Source organism: Aquarana catesbeiana, linkage group LG11 (genome assembly GCF_042186555.1).
Source record: "Aquarana catesbeiana isolate 2022-GZ linkage group LG11, ASM4218655v1, whole genome shotgun sequence".
NCBI lineage: Eukaryota > Metazoa > Chordata > Amphibia > Anura > Ranidae > Aquarana > Aquarana catesbeiana.
In genome coordinates this window covers 60,557,022-60,573,238 of record NC_133334.1, presented here as the reverse complement: position 1 = coordinate 60,573,238, position 16,217 = coordinate 60,557,022, and the positions used below count along the sequence as shown (strand labels likewise).

Below are 16,217 nucleotides of genomic sequence, written 5' to 3'. Positions count from 1 at the left end.
CCACCTAATATCTCTATTTTGATGTGGAATATCTCTGAAATGATGTGAGATCTAACGTTAAAAACACTTGATCTTACCGGATCTAATGAATATCTATTAGCCTGAATGATTTTTGGCTAGAAAATTTGATAAGGGGGGCCAGCTCCCCTCATTAATCACTTAATAAGTCTCTAATTATGTGAGATCTAACGTTAAAACCACTTGATCTTACCAGATCTAACAAATTGCTTCCAAAATAGCTAACTGGTCAATTTTTTGATAAGGGGGCTGATGGGTTAGCCCCCCCAGCAAATAACTGTTAATATTGCTTCTTCTGTGTGAGATCTAACGCAAACAACTGTTGATCTAACCTGATCTAACAAAGATCTAACAAACTGCATAAGATTTTTTTTTTAAATTTGATATGGGGGGGGCTAACCCGGCAGAGATCATGACAAGTCATTGTTGAATTAAAGATCAGTTGTAGGGGGACCACAGAAAATATTGTTGGCTAGTCCCTTGCTCTTTGCTTGCCTTTTTTTTTTGTTACAAATTGGCTTTAAGTTACAAAATGGTTTGTGTATTTGTTATATTTTGTAGGCACTTGCCTACACACTCCTACAATCAACAGTGGTGCTTGAGGAGGGAGAGTGATGTTAATTAGAGTTTTGTTTAGGGGGCATGTCAAACCTCTGAAGAGCCTGGGAACTGTGCTGTGTGTAAGAGCAGTGGTGTGACTCTCCTGTGTACTGCCAACATAGCGTATTTTAACCCTTCCTGCAGCACTTAAAGTGATTGTAAAGGCCCGTACACACGATCAGACTTTTTGACAACAAACATGCAAATGAGCTGTTTTGGAGCAACATCTGACCGTGTGTACACTCCATCGGACAAACTGCTTCAGTTTCCATCGGACTTTTGTTGGCTGTGCGAACGGACAAACTTTCCGGCAACAAAAGTCGGATGGAGCAAAGTCCAATTGTGTGTACACAAAGCTGTCTGACTTTTGTAAAAACTACAGTACGCAGCTGCGAGAATGTTTCCAGCGCGATCCGATAGCGCTGGTTCTCAGCGGAAGGGTACTGTACATCTCGCACTGGCTGCAATAGGAAAAACACATCTTCCTATTGCGGCGAGCACGAGAGGGAATTCCCCTCTGGGAGCGTACCAGGCCCTTAAGTCTGGTATGGATTTTAAGGGGAACCCCCTACGCCGAAAAAATGGCATGGGGTCCCCCCAAAATCCATACCAGACCCTTATCCAAGCACACAGCCCGGCCGGTCAGAAAAGGGGGTGGGGACGAGCGAGTGGCCCCCCTCCTGGAGGGGGGCACCCTGCGGCCCCCCCACCCCAAAGCACCTTGTCCCCATGTTGATGAGGGCAAGGGCCTCTTCCCGACAACCCTGGCCGTTGGTTGTCGGGGTCTGCAGGCGGGGGGCTTATCAAAATCCGGGAGCCCCCTGTAATAAGGGGGCCCCCAGATCCCGGTCCCCCACCCTTTGTGAATGAGTATGGGGTACATCATACCCCTACCCATTCACCTAGGGAAAAAGTGTCAATACAAAAACACACTACAAATGTTTTTAAAGTAATTTATTAGGCAGCTCTGGGAGTCTTCTTCCAACTCCGGGGGTCTTCTTCCGACTTCGGGGGTCTCTCCGGCGTCTTCTGCCGGTGTTCGGTTCTTCTGCCGGCTCCTCCGCTATCTTCTGCCGCTCTTTTGCTAGCGGTGGCCCGGACTTCTGCATCGTCTTCTTCCCTCTTCTCTTCTTCCGATGTTGACACAACGCTCTCTCCAGCTGGAATGCTCTCTGAGCGCTCCGTAATGGACTTATATAGGCGGGGACCCCGCCCCCTTATGAGGTCACAGTCCCAGCATGCCTCGGGACTGTGACCTCATAAGGGGGCGGGCCACTGCCTATATAAGTCATTACGGAGCGCTCAGAGAGCATTCCAGCGGGAGAGAGAGTCGTGTCAACATCGGAAGAAAAGAAGAGGGAAGAAGAGAATGTACAAGACCGGGCCACCGCTAGCAAAAGAGCGGCAGAAGATCTGAACATCGGGAGAAGACGCCGGAGAAACCCCCGAAGTTGAAAGAAAACCCCGAAGTCAGAAGAAGACCCCCGGAGCTGCCTAATAAATTACTTTAAAAACCTGTCTAGTGTGTTTTTATATTGACACTTTTTTCCCTAGGTGAATGGGTAGGGGTACGATGTAGCGTGGGGGGGCCGGGATCTGGGGGCCCCCTTATTAAAGGGGTCTCCCGGATTCCGATAAGCCCCTCGCCCGCAGATCCCAACAACCAACGGCCAGGGTTTTCGGGAAGAGGCCCTTGTCCTCATCAACATGGGGACAAGGTGCTTTGGGGTGGGGGGCCACAGGGCGCCCCCCTCCCCCAAAGCACCCACCCCCCATGTTGAGGGCATGTGGCCTGGTACAGTTCAGAGGGGGGGGGGCGCTCGCTCGTCCCCACCCCCTTTCCTGACCGGCCAGGCTGCGTGCTCGGATAAGGGTCTGGTATGGATTGGGGGGACCCCTACGCCATTTTTTCGGCGTAGGGGTTCCCCTTAAAATCCATACCAGATGTAAGGGCCTGGTATGCCCCTGGAGGGGAATCCATGCCGGTTTTCTATTTAAAATTTGGCGTGGAGTTCCCCCTCAAGATTCATACCAAACACAGTGCCTGGCACTGGCGGGGATCCAAGTCGGATCCCCGCAACAGTGTGAGCCCGGCTCGCAAGGTGTCAATCTCACTGATAAAAGCGGCGAGATTGACACAATATCAGACAACAATACAGAAGTTGACCAAAGGGTGGTGGTAAAGAGCTGAAAAACCATGTGATTTGGTGAAGGTTGGCTAGAAAAGTCCTGCCTTCTTATCGCCAACGCCCTTTGTACAAAAATCCAAGGGAAAGTTTGTACGAAGTCCTATCGTGTGTATGGGGCTTAAGGGTTCTATTTTTTAATTTATTTAAAATACAGTGGAACCTCGGATTACGAGCATAATCTGTTCCAGGAGTATGCTCATAATCCAAAGTACTCGCATATCAAAGCGAGTTTTCCCATTGAATTCAATGGGAACTAAAATAATTTGTTCCGCATTGACTTCAATGGGATGCAATGCCGCATGTGGTCAGAGGCGGGGGGTGCCGGAGAGCCTCGGAAATGGCCGAAAAGGCCCGAGGACAGTTCGGCTGACCTCGGCAAACCTCGGATAGGCTTGTGAATGGAGTCTTTCCAAGGTTTGCCGAGGTCAGCCAAACTGTCCTCGGGCCTTTCCGTGCATTTCCGAACACCAACGATCGGCGATGTTTGGCTCCGGCGCCCCCCACCTCAGGCCAAAAGCGGTACTGCACAACGCTTTTGGCCTGAATCCTGCTCGTATTGCGAAACAACACTCGCAAACTGAGTTAGGATTTTTAGAAATACAGTGCTCGTTTTGCGAAACGCTCATTAACCGCGATACTCGCAAACCGAGGTTCCACTGTAACAAACATATTATACTTACCTCCACTGTACAACTTGTTTTGCACAGAGTGGCCCTAAACCTGCTCTTCTGGGGTCCCCCGGTGGCTCTCGCAGCTCCTCTCCGCATCAGATAACCCCCCCAGGGGAAGCGCTTCCCTGAGGGGGTTACCTTGCGGGCGCGCTCCCGAGTCCAGCATTCGGCATCCATAGCCGCCGAATGTATGACTCGGCCCCGCCCCCCGGCGCCCGCGTCATTGGATTTGATTGACAGCAGCGGGAGCCAATGGCTGCGCAGCTATCAATCTAGCCAATCAGGACACGCGACACCGGCTATAGCTGGTGTGCTTGTCCCCGGTGCGAGAAAAAGAGGGCTCAGGTAAGTAAAACGGGGGCATGGAGGTGAAAAACCAGGAGGGTTTACAACCCCTTTAAATAGAAAGATAAAATAGAAGCATATTTATTACTTTGTATACTGCCTAACTGCATGCATTGCGAAGTAAATTAAACATTTTGCAATGCTTAATTTATTACTGTAATGCAGTTAGGCAGCATACAAAGTAATAAACATGCTTCTATTTTACCTTTCTATTTAAGTGGTGCAGCAAGGGTTAAAATACGCTGTTTTGGCAGTACACAGGAGAGTCAGACCACTGCTTTTACACACAGCACAGTTCCCCGGCTCTTCAGATGTCTGACATGCCCCCTAAACAAAACTCTAATTAACAGCACTCTCCCTCCTCAAGCACTACTGTTGATTGTAGGAGTGTGTAGGCAGGTGCAGTTAGCTACTTTGCCACTAGTTGGCTTCATCGTTGGTATCAGTGGGAGGAATAGTGCCCCATCATTGGTATCAGTGGGAAGAATAATGCCCATTGTTGGTGTCAGTGGGAGAAACCGTGCCTCTATCATTGATGTCAGTGGGAGGAATAGTGCCCCATTGTTGGTGTCAGTGCAGTGGGAGGAATAGTGCCCCATTATTGGTATCAGTGGGAGAAATAGTGCCCCATCGTTGGGGTCAGTGGAAGGAATAGTACCCATCATTGTTGTCAGTGGGAGGAATTATGCCCCATTGTTGGTGTCAGTGGGAGGAATAGTGCCCTATCATTGTTATCAGTGGGAGGAATAGTGCCCTATCATTGTTGTCAGTAGGAGGAATAGTGCCCCATCATTGGTATCAGTGGGAGAAATAGTGCCCCATCATTGGGATCAGTGGAAGAAATAGTGCCCCATCATTGGTGTCAGTTGGAGGAATTATGCCCCATTGTTGGTGTCAGTGGGAAAAAAGTGCCCTATCGTTGGTGTCAGTGGAGGAATTATGCCCCATTGTTAGTGTTAGTGGGAGGAATAGTGCCTTGTATCTGTGGGAAGAATAGAGCCCCAAGGGCCGGATCAAGACAAGCAAAGGGCCACAGTTTGGAGACCTTTGCTCTAGTTTACAAACAATACAAAGAATATTAAAAGAGAAACATCCAAGTTTTAACTTCTTAAAGGACTATGGCGGATGGTGAACTGGAACCTGATAGGTTGCTATGGCTTTATATACTTTGTACATCATTCTTGCTCTTTGTACATTTTTTTTGTAAGAACTGTACTGTAGAGACTCTAAGGTCTCCTCAGCTCTGCGGATCCAAAGACAAATTTCCCAGTAAGGTCAATAACTTCACCATAAAAGGAATGATGGTTTTTCTGGCATTTCAAATGGTATTTTATTTATCCTTGTTTCAGTGTTCAAAGATGGGGAGGACGCCAGCAGCTTCCTGGGACGACACTTGCTTTACAACCAGTTTGACTTTGAGATGTTCGTTCCGGGAAACCTGGAGAGGGAGTGTTATGAGGAGCAGTGCAACTATGAGGAAGCCAGGGAGATCTATGAAGATCACGATGTGACGGTAGGTACACTACATGTTCTTTATATGCTGTGTTTACATTCTCTTCTTGACCTTACTCTGAGTTGGTTGGAAATTATTAGCATTGGGTGATGTGGGTGGAAGGGTCAAATGCTGTAAAGCTAGCCACACATGCACAGATTTTCCAGTCTACACTAAACAGCATGGATTAAGGAATCTCTGCTGCTTGCTATTGTATTCAAACAGCTGTGACACCTGCAGCCAGTGGTGGACGGTGCTCAAAATTTTTGGGGGGGCGCAAACAAACTGAAAAATTCTGAAAAAAACCCATCAATTGCAGCCACTGTGCCATCAATCGCAGCCACTGTGGCATCAAAGGCTGCCCCTGTGCCATCAAACGCTGCCCCTGTGCCATCAAACGCTGCCACTGTGCCATCAAACGCTGCCACTGTGCCATCAAGTGCAGCCACTGTGCCCCATAAAATGCAGCCAATGTGCCCATCAATTGCCGCCACTGTGTCCATCAAATGCAGCCACTGTGCCCAACAATTTCCGCCATAGTGCCCATCAATTTCCACCACTGTGCCCATCAAATGCAGCCACTGTGTCCATCAATTGTTCCCACTGTGCTCATCAATTGCTCCCACTGTGCCCATCATTTGCCGCCACTGTGCCCATCAACTGCTCCCACTGTGCCCCATCAAACGAAGCCACTGAGCCATATCAAATGCTGCCATTGTGCCCCCCCCCCCCCCCCCCGCTGGCCTGCCATCTGCACTTACCTGTCTTGGTGGGACAGCTACTCGATCTCTTCTCCTGTCCTCTCCTCCCATCCTCTGACATGATTGGACGGCTGGCATCCAATCACAGTGACTGTTGTTTCAGCCAATCAGGTGACGGGTAACAGATCCGGGCACCTGATTGACGGAGAGGCGATTTAGTGTTAGGAAAGTGAATGTTCATTCGCTTTTCTAACACAGCTGAGTGACCTGCGAGTGCCCAGCATGGCGCTCGCAGGTCACGATTCTTGATGCCTATTAGAGCCTATGGCTCTAATCAGGTGCTTCAAAACCATCCCCCGCCACTGTAATTCAGGCGCCCTGCGCCCGAAAAGGGGATTGGCGCCTGAATGGGGGTTGGCAGTGGCGGCCATAGATAGATTCATGCAATGCATGAATCTATCTATTGGTGATAGAGGGGGTGGCAGGAGAGAGGGAGCGGCACCCGTGTGCCCTTAATGCACGGGCCGCCACTGCCCACAAGCCATGTATGGGCAATTTAATCTTTGCTGTGGCTACTTTGAGAAAATTTGCAACTGAAAGTGTTTGAATGAACAAAGCAACCTACCAGTAAGAAATCCCAACCCCTTTCCTATCCATTACTACAGTCCCCCCCAGGTGCTGTGCTTAAATTCATTCTTAAATGACACTTCAGGTCAAGGTCGTCTTTAATATTGATTGGACCCTGGGCAAACATTTTCTTGGGCCCTCCCGAATTTACTTGTCAACTGTTTGTGGGCAGTGCAGGCTCAAGGGGCAGCTGCTTTGGGCCCCACAACAATGACTGGGCCCCGTGTACCTGCCCCTTTTGCCCTGTGTTAAAGACGGCCCTGCTTCACGTATGGAACACAAAGGGGTGGGTTTATTAAAGGCAAATAGACTGTGCACTTTCCAAATGCAGTTGCATTCTTTTTTCTTAGTAAATGTGATAAAGCTTCAACAATTAGGGTAAATCAGGTGATCTTGTGCCAATTGATATTAGTAAATACACTAAATAAATTGTAACACTATAAATGAATAAACGTGTCTATATAAACATCTGAATAAAGTGACAGTGCACAATATGTGATATTGCATAAATATACAATAGGTTCTTTTATTGGTCATGCTCCAGGCGACTTGTTGATTGCAGTTGGTCAATGGGGTCTCCGTGAAAAGAACAGGTATTCCCTTATACATATTGGGATATTGGAGTGAATCAATGCACCCATAGGAGGAACACCGAAGGGTCTGCCCACCCATGGAGGATAGTAGAGATCTCGGATGTTGACTGCTTTGTATTCATACCATTAAGGTGAGAGTTTTGGGAGACTATAATATTGAAGAAGCCATATTAAGACAACATATGGACACTCTTATCTGTCAAGTATATGTTTAAGCTTTGACAGCAGCAGAAGTTTTATCCACTTATTTGTTCACATAAGAGGACTTTATCATTATTTATTATCATTTTTTATTTTTGACCAATTTTTCACATACGGTGTCAATTTATTGACATTTTTTCACTTAGTTCTTTAAATTAGGATACTTTGGAAGTAATCACTATATGATTCACTATCACCTAATTTATTGTATATTTATGCAATATCACATATTGTGCACTGTCACTTTATGTAGATGTTTATATAGACACGTTTATTCATTTATAGCGTTACAATTTATTTAGTGTATTTACTAATATCAATTGGCACAAGATCACCTGATTTACCCTAACAGTTTTAGTGTTATGTGACACACTTAGAGATTTTGCTGCATTTTAATTTTACACTGTAGTTCTGTATTAGTTTTGTTTACTGTTCCTTGCCAGCGCGAGAGATTTATTTAACACCCCAAAGCTTCAACAATACCCAATCTGGTGCAAAAATTAAAAAAAAAGCGGTTTTGTTTGTGCATGATTGGATGATGGAAACCAGCAGAGCTTTACCACATTTACTAAGCTGTGGGGAAAGTGAATGCAACTGCACTTGCAAAGTACACAGTCTATTTCCCTTTAGTAACTCAACCCCACTCACGCAATGCAGCACTTGATGCCTTAAGCTGGCCATAGACAACTCGATTCTCAGCCGGTTCAGCAGGGACCGGCCAAGATTCAAAGCATGAATGGGCAGTCTGAACGTACCCAAGTTCATCGATCGATCAACTTGGGTACAACCAGTCTGTTGGATTTTACATGCAACACTGACTCTGTTGAAGGGGAATTAAGTGATTTTATTTCCTGCAACCTGTAGTTGCAGGAAAGAAAATTGCTGGGTCTATGTCTGGCATTAGTGGCCAATGGCCTGATCTAAATGCCATCATGTGGTGGGCAAGGGGAGCACATACCCAAATAGCAAGGATAACCTGCCACACATTTGTGGCAGTGTTGAACTGTAAGTCTGTTAACTTACTGCAAATTTTTACTGGCAAGTTGTACACTTGCAGAGCACTTGCTCACAAATTTGCTTGGCAAGTCTCCAGCAAGAGCAAAGTTGCAATGGTGAGTCTAGAGCAAGAGCTCTGCAAGTCTACAGCATGAAAATTCAGCCACAGTGACCCCTGTGGTGGGATGACTATTGTACAACATAACTGAACCAGAACTTGCAGCAGACTTGCAGAATGTTTGCAAAGAACGTTGATCTGGAGTCATGCAATGCGGACTTGATGCAAAGGTGCAACCAACTTGTGATACCTGGCCAGTCTAGCAATAGCTTAGCAAGTAATTTTCAAAATTGCAGAACAATTGCTTGCTATCTGGGTATCAAAACACAAGAATTGGCTTTCAGGCCCTATTCACACCTGAGCAATTTTTTTCACTTCTAAAAGCTACAAAAAAAAGACATGACATGAGCCCATGAGAAAGTACTTATTGTACATTTGGGAGTGGGGTGTTGGTTTTGGGGGTTTGCTGTAGATTAATCAGGCCACTAATGTGCATCCTGCCTAGATTAGCCCCTATAACTGCCCATTTGTAGAAATGCCTAAAGCATTATGGTAAAAAAAAAAGAATATATTGAACACAATATTCATGTATAGCATTTCACTTGCAGCGCATCATATAGTAGTGCTATCTGAACAGTATATCAAACTTTCCTTGGCTAAGGATAATGTCCTCTAGGTGGCGTGCCAGTGTTTTTAATGGAGAGAATTAACACTGTAATAATATAGGAATATATGAAATTCCTGAAAGCATTAATATGACAGCTTTCCATTAATCTAGTGCTTCTCAACCTTATTGGAACAAGGGCCCAGTAAAATCCTCCCAAACCTTCCATGTCCCAACAGCAAAAAAATTAAAAAAAAAACAGACTGCGTTCTGATTTGTACATCGGACCTGCACAGATGAACATGCCAGGATGTGCATGGAGATCCATGCAACTGGTCACCTGTCATTGATTTATACAGGCTGCCTGCATGGGTCTGTACAGAACACTGTGCATCCTACGTAGGTAGGGATGGCCCCTTTACACAGGAGTAGAGATGAGTACACCCGTGTAAATGAGCCCTGATTCCCACCTGGAGAAAGTTTATTGAAAATTGCATTCACTGCTTTATAAATAGACCCCTTTAAATCAGTGTTTCACCATGGAATTAAATAGATCCTTTCATTGTACTGTGACATGAAATGTAGTATTTTATTTTTATATTATTTTTTAATTTGTTTTCTAAAGATGAAATTCTGGAAGGAGTACTCCAAAGATCCATTTACTCAAGGTAAGAGTTGATATTATTATTATTATTAGTAGTAGTAGTAGTAGTAGTAGTAGTAATAGTAGTAGTAGTAGTAGTAGTAGTAAAATAAATGCAAATTCCCGAGATTTCTGGCACAAATGTATATTAAAGATGTATATATGGGTATGGGAGAGCATGTTACTCTCTTCCGTCTCCAATGTGACTGCGTTGGTGCATGGTGATTGGCTGCTCAGCTACCTATACCTCCATCACAAGGTGGAGAGAAGAAAGTCCCCTTCCTGTATAAAGTTCAAATTGTTATTGAGCCCTCGTTCACATTGCGGCTTTGAAATTGTGCAACTTCATCTGAAATTGCACAATTTCAAAGCCGAATTCAGGTGCAACTTGTGCGGCTTCATGCACAGATATCTATGCACGTAGCACCCAAAATCACCAAAAGTAGTGCAGTGTGACTTGTCATGCGAATTGACCGGTCAAATCACATGACAAGTCGCTCCAATGTGAACGAGGGCTGAAGCTCTTTTTTCTCCTTTCACTAGAGATATAAGTAATTGCAGGAGCTGCGATTAAAGCGAACCTGTTAATTTAAGGTTAAATGGAGTCCTGAAATGTTTACCTGACCTTTGCTTCACATACATATAACAATCTGATTGAACAAATTCTTCACACAATCGGATAATATGATTGGATCTATGGATTATTATCAAACAATATACTTTTATAGCATCATTGAGTGTATGGTCCATTAAGCTGGCCATACACTATGCATTCTGATTGTACAATCTCCTTTAGATCTACCAAAAACTATGCAGTGCAAGGGCCTGCTTGTCTGAAAATAAACTGAGTGGATAGTTTAGTCAAAAGTTGTGGTAAACCCAGATAGCAAGGATAACTTGCCACAAATTTGTGGCAGTGTTGAATTGTAAGACTGTTAACTTGCTGCACATTTTCACTGACAAGTTGTACATTTACAGAGCACTTGAAGCACAAGTTCTAGTTGACACTTTTCCAATGCGTAGCAAATTTGTGTGGCAAGTCTCTAGCAAGAGCAAAGTTGCAGTGGTGAGTCTACAGCAAGAGCTCTGCAAGTCTACAGCATAAAAATTCAGCCACAGTGACCCCTGTGGTGGGAGGACCATTGTACAATAGGGATGGGCGAACGGTTCGGCCTGAGCATAAGTTTGGGCCGAACGTTCGTTGTTCGGACATTCGGCTAACAGCCGAACAAACGGGTCGTTCGACCGTTTGTTCGCCCCCCCGAACCCACCACAAGGCATTGCGGCACTGAACAGTGCATTGCAAGCCGTGATTGGCTGAAGCAGTGAAAGCTTCAGCCAATCAGGGCACAGAGCACTGTCAGAGTCATGATTGGACACTGTCATCATGACTTTATCCAATCATGGCTCATTCCCGCCCCACAGTCTAAAAGTATTCTTTCAATGGCAGCCATTTTCAGTGTGATTTTGGCGTGGAGAGAGATAGAACAAGGCTCTGTTCAGTGCTATTAGTTAGTGTGCTATACTGTGCTATTTTGCTTCAATTGTCAGTGGAGAATATTAGTTTAGTGTCAGTCTAGGGATAGTGTGAATGTAGTGAGGAGGACCATCATTCAGCTTTTCATAGTGTGCAGCTAGAGTAGGGACAACGCAGATAGTTTCAATGTAGTGTAGTGAGACCGTGTCAATAATCTTGACATTAGTATATAGCTAGAGTAGGGACAGTTCAGATAGCTTCAGTTTAGTGATGGTTGAACACCGTCTATTTGATTGCGTTACTACCAGTTTAACTCCATATAGTTTTGCGTGCGTTACTGCCAGTTTAATGCCATATAGATTTGCGTGCGTTACTGTCAGTTTAACGCCATATCGTTTTGCGTACATTACTGCCAGTTTAACGCCATATAGTTCTGAGTGCATTAGTACATATTTAACGTCATACAGTTTTGTGCGTTACTGCCAGTTTCACGCCATATCGTTTTGCGCGCGTTACTACCAGTTTAATGCCATATAGTTCTGTGTGCATTACTACAAGTTTAACGCCATATAGTTTTGTGCGTTACTGCCAGTTTAACACCATATAGTTCTGTGCCTCACTGTATGTTTGGCGCATTATATTGCAGTATATTATATTGTATCCGTGGAGTGTGTCTGTGTCGTGTGAGTACTCAAATTAAAGGGCACCAAACACCTCTTTACATCGATTAAAGTGCATCTACGTACAGATTTCAACTTCTCCTTTACATTTGCTTATAAGCACCGCCCCCTCCCTCCCAATAATGTCTGGGAGAACAACAAGGAGAGGCAGACGTTCCCTTGGCACTGTAAGGGGGCCAGCAACAAATGTATCTACAGGCAAAGGTGGACGTGGTGGTCAGTCCTCAGGCAGGGCATCATTTCCTCTGTTTAGTGAGTTTGCCCGTGCTATCCAGCCACAGCATGCAGAGGAGGTGGTGGACTGGCTTACTAAACCTTCCTCATCCTCCTCATCCTCTGTCACACAAGCAGAGACAAGTGTGCAGTCCCCTGCAGTTGCCAGAGTGGATAAACCTGCCTTCTTGTCCACATCTATTCCTGCCATAGCCCTAACATCAGTCATTGAGGAGTCAGCTGAGTTATTTGACCACAGCGTCAGCTACTTGCTCCTTGATGATGCCCAGCCATTACTGGATTCAGATGCTGGTTCTGAGGTTGAGGATGACAGGAACATGAGCCTAGAGAGAGGGAGGAACACTGGTAGACAAATTGACATTCATGTTCCCCAAGCCGCAGCGTATTGCCAAGTTGTCTCCAGTGGTAATGATAAACATGGAGGAGATGGAGATGATGATGATGATAAGGTCACTGATGCGACTTGAGTGCCAGATAGAGCAGAGAAGGAAACTGAAGGTGAAGCGGCACAACCCCAAGGAGGTCGGCATCAAGAAAGAGTAGAGAGCAGCCACCCTATTCCATCACATTCTTCAGCTGTTATCTCCCGGCCCACTCTCCACAGCTCAGCTGTCTGGGCCTTTTTCAGCACATGTGCAGCAGATTGCACTGTTGCTATCTGCAAACTGTGTCACAGGCACATCAAATGTGGTAAAAACACCAACCATTTGGGTACCACATGCCTAACAAGGCATTTAACATCCAACCACTCAGCCCGTTGGCAAGAGCACCTAAAAGCCACACAAAAGGAGAACAAATCTGTCCCTCCTCCTCCTCCTTACCCACTTCAGTCTGCCCCTGCTATACCGAGTCATTACCTTTCAGCAGCCTCCACTGACAGGGATGATGGTATAGCACAGGGTGTGCAAGGTCCTAGCAGCTCATCTACCAGCAGCACACCACCAGCTGTAGACTGTAGCCGGCAAATTTCTCTGCCCCATCTTCTGCACCGGAAAAAAAATACAGCCCCTGCCACCCACATGCCCAGCGCCTGAATGCAAGCTTGTCAAAGCTGTTGGCTCTCCAACTTCTGCCTTTCAGCCCGGTGGATTCTGCCCCCTTCCGTGAATTTGCACAATGTGCTGTACCACAATGGTGGGTTCCCAGTCGATACTACTTTTCACGTAAGGCCGTTCAGGGAATGTTCTGGCATCGTTGGGCAAGGCAGTCAGCCGTAAAATCCACCTTACTGCTGACACGTAGTTCAGCAAGCATGGGCAGGGACGATATATTTCATTCACAGCACACTGGGTAAAGCTGCTTGCAACTCGAAAGGATGCAGGACAGGGCTCAGTGCTGCAGCTTGTTGTGCCTCCACGTCAGGCTTAAAGGTGCCATGCAGTGCTTCAGCTGGTGTGTTTAGGGGACAGGAACCACACCGGAGCAGAGATTCTTGCAGCTCTGCAAGGACAGACCCAAAGGTGGTTGACACCACGCCAGCTGGAGCCAGGAATGGTGGTGTCCGATAATGGCTCAAACCTCCTGTCCGCCCTTAGACAGGGAAGGTTGACACATGTGCCATGCCTGGCACATGTCCTCAATCTGGTGGTGCAGCGTTTCCTAAGTACGTACCCAGGATTGCAAGATGTGCTAAAGCAGGCCAGAAGAGTCTGTAGCCATTTCAGGCGGTCATACACAGCCAGTGCTCGGTTGGCTGAAATTCAGCAGGAATTCCACCTGCCCGTAAACCGCCTGATTTGTGACATGCCCACCAGGTGGAACTCAACCTTAGGAATGCTGCAGCGGCTATACATGCAGCAGAGGGCCGTCAACGAGTACTTGTGTCAGTACGGCACGACGACAGGCTCAGGCTGCCTCGGCTTTTTTTCCCCACGCCAATGGCTAATCATTAAGGATGCATGCACTGTATTGTCATCATTTGAGGAGGCCACAAGGATGGTGAGCCATGACAGTGCATGCATCAGTGACACAATCCCTGTTGTGTTCCTGCTGGAGCAGACTCTGTGTGGCATTATGGACAGAGCACTGGAGGCAGAGCAGCAGGAGGAAGAGGAGGACTTCCTTACCTCTCAAGGCCCACTTTATGCAGACACCATCATTCCTATGTCACAGAACACACAGGAGGAGAGAGGGGAGGAGGATGAGGAGGAGGATTCTGGCACTTTCATAGGCTTTGAAGAAGAGGAAGACATGCGTCAATCTGTAAGTGATGGCTTTCCAACCCTGGACCCTTGGGAGTAGTACGTGGCTGGGAGGAGGACGTTCCAGATGCTGTCATTATGAGTGACCCCGAGGAGTCTGCTTCTCAAGCCTCTGCAAATTTGAGGCGTATGGGCAACCTCATGCTTCAAAGCCTGCGAAAGGACCCAAGAATATGTGGCATAAAGGAGAAGGATGATTACTGGTTGGCAACCCTCCCTGACCACCGTTACAAGGGGAAGGTCTCTGAACTCATCCCGTCCCCACAGAGAGTGCAGAGGATAAAATCTCTTGAGGACACATAAAAGAGGATTTTATTGAAAGTTTTTCATGACTCTAGTAGGTTACAGTGTGGTGGAAAACGTTGTTTTGAGTCTTCCGTTGGTCAAGAAAGGAGCGTTGGAGAAGGCCTAAGTGAGGCATTTTGGAATTTTTTTAGTCCTCACCGCCCAGGGCTGTCAGCTTCCACATCCCATCGGCAGCGTCTGCATCACATGGTGGACGATTACCTCGGGGCCAAAACAGAGACGGAGAGCTTTCCAGCTGAGGATCCACTGGCTTACTGGGTCATGAGAATAGATCACTGGCTAGAACTTGCCCAGTATGCTATTGAGTTGTTGGGCTGCCCTGCATCCAGTGTGCATTCAGAACAGGCATTCAGTGCTGCAGGAGGTTTTGTTACTGATCATAGAACGCATCTGTCCACAGACTCTGTGGACCGTTTGACTTTTATAAAAATGAATCAGTCCTGGATTACCAGCTATGAAGCTCCTGATGCTGATGTCACTGATTAAGTCTTTTTGAGATGTGGAATCTCTGCAGGACTTTGAGGCTGCCTAGCTTTGAGGGTGTTCAATCATTTCATATGGAAGAATGTTTTTGGTATGGGTTTCATGGGCACAATTAACATCCAAAGACCAATTTTTCTGCACCTGACAGGTGTATATCATTGCAATTTTTTACAGCAAGGCAAATTCTTGCTTTCATCAAGTGTACTGCTATAGGGTTACGGTGAGAAGGCACCACCGACACCCAAAGACCAATTTTTCTGCACCTATTTGACAGGTGCATATCATTGCAATTTTTTACAGCAAGGCAAATTCTTGCTTTCATCAAGATTATCTCTATAGGGTTACGGTGGGAAGGCGCCACCGACACCCAAAGACCAATTTTAACGCACCCGTTACTTCTATCCAAAGTGACACCAGAATGTACCCAAAAAATCTCCAATCTTGTTCACAGTTCACTACATTGTGGCCTCATTGTACACATTGGCTCCCCAGCTGTTGCTGAGCAAAATAAAGGCAGCTTGCAGGAAAAATGTCATTTTTTTGGCTTTATAAATGCAATTATTGCTGCAGCAGATTGTAGACATGGTATAGATCTGCCACTTTACAGTTAGACAAAGGGGACCCCCCTGGCACTATATTGGAAGGAATTTTTTATTTTTAGGCTTTCACTTTAAAAATCAAAAAATCACTACTCATTTAAAAATGTTTTTCACAAACTTTTTTTTTATTGATCCATGTCCCCCAGGGCAGGACCCGGACCCTTATAACCATTGTATGCCTAATTACTTGCATTTAAGCCTTCAAAATTGGCATTTTTGATATTTGACGTTCGGGTCCCATTGACTTTAATGGGGTTCGTTATTCGGGTCCAAACTTTTGCGGTGTTAGGACGTTCTGGTCCGAACCGAACAGGGGTCCGTTTGGCCCATCCCTATTGTACAACATAACTGAACCAAAACTTGCAGCAGACTTGCAGACAGTTTGCAAAGAAAGTTGATCTGGAGTCTTGCAATGTGGACTTGCTGCAATTGTGCAACAAACTTGTGAAGTCAGGCAAGTCTAGCAATAGCTTAGCAAGTCACTTTTAAACTTGCAGCA

At 46.1% G+C, this 16,217-nt stretch overlaps 1 protein-coding gene across 1 annotated transcript in view; it reads left to right on the top strand.

Moving 5' to 3' along the window:
- Positions 1-16,217, top strand: part of PRRG4 (proline rich and Gla domain 4) — a 65,597-nt gene that overhangs the window by 34,806 nt on the left and 14,574 nt on the right. Inside the window, exons 3-4 of the mRNA XM_073604476.1 lie at positions 5,173-5,336; positions 9,721-9,763. Coding sequence (XP_073460577.1) covers positions 5,173-5,336; positions 9,721-9,763 — 207 coding nt within the window. The remainder of the gene's footprint in view (positions 1-5,172; positions 5,337-9,720; positions 9,764-16,217) is intronic.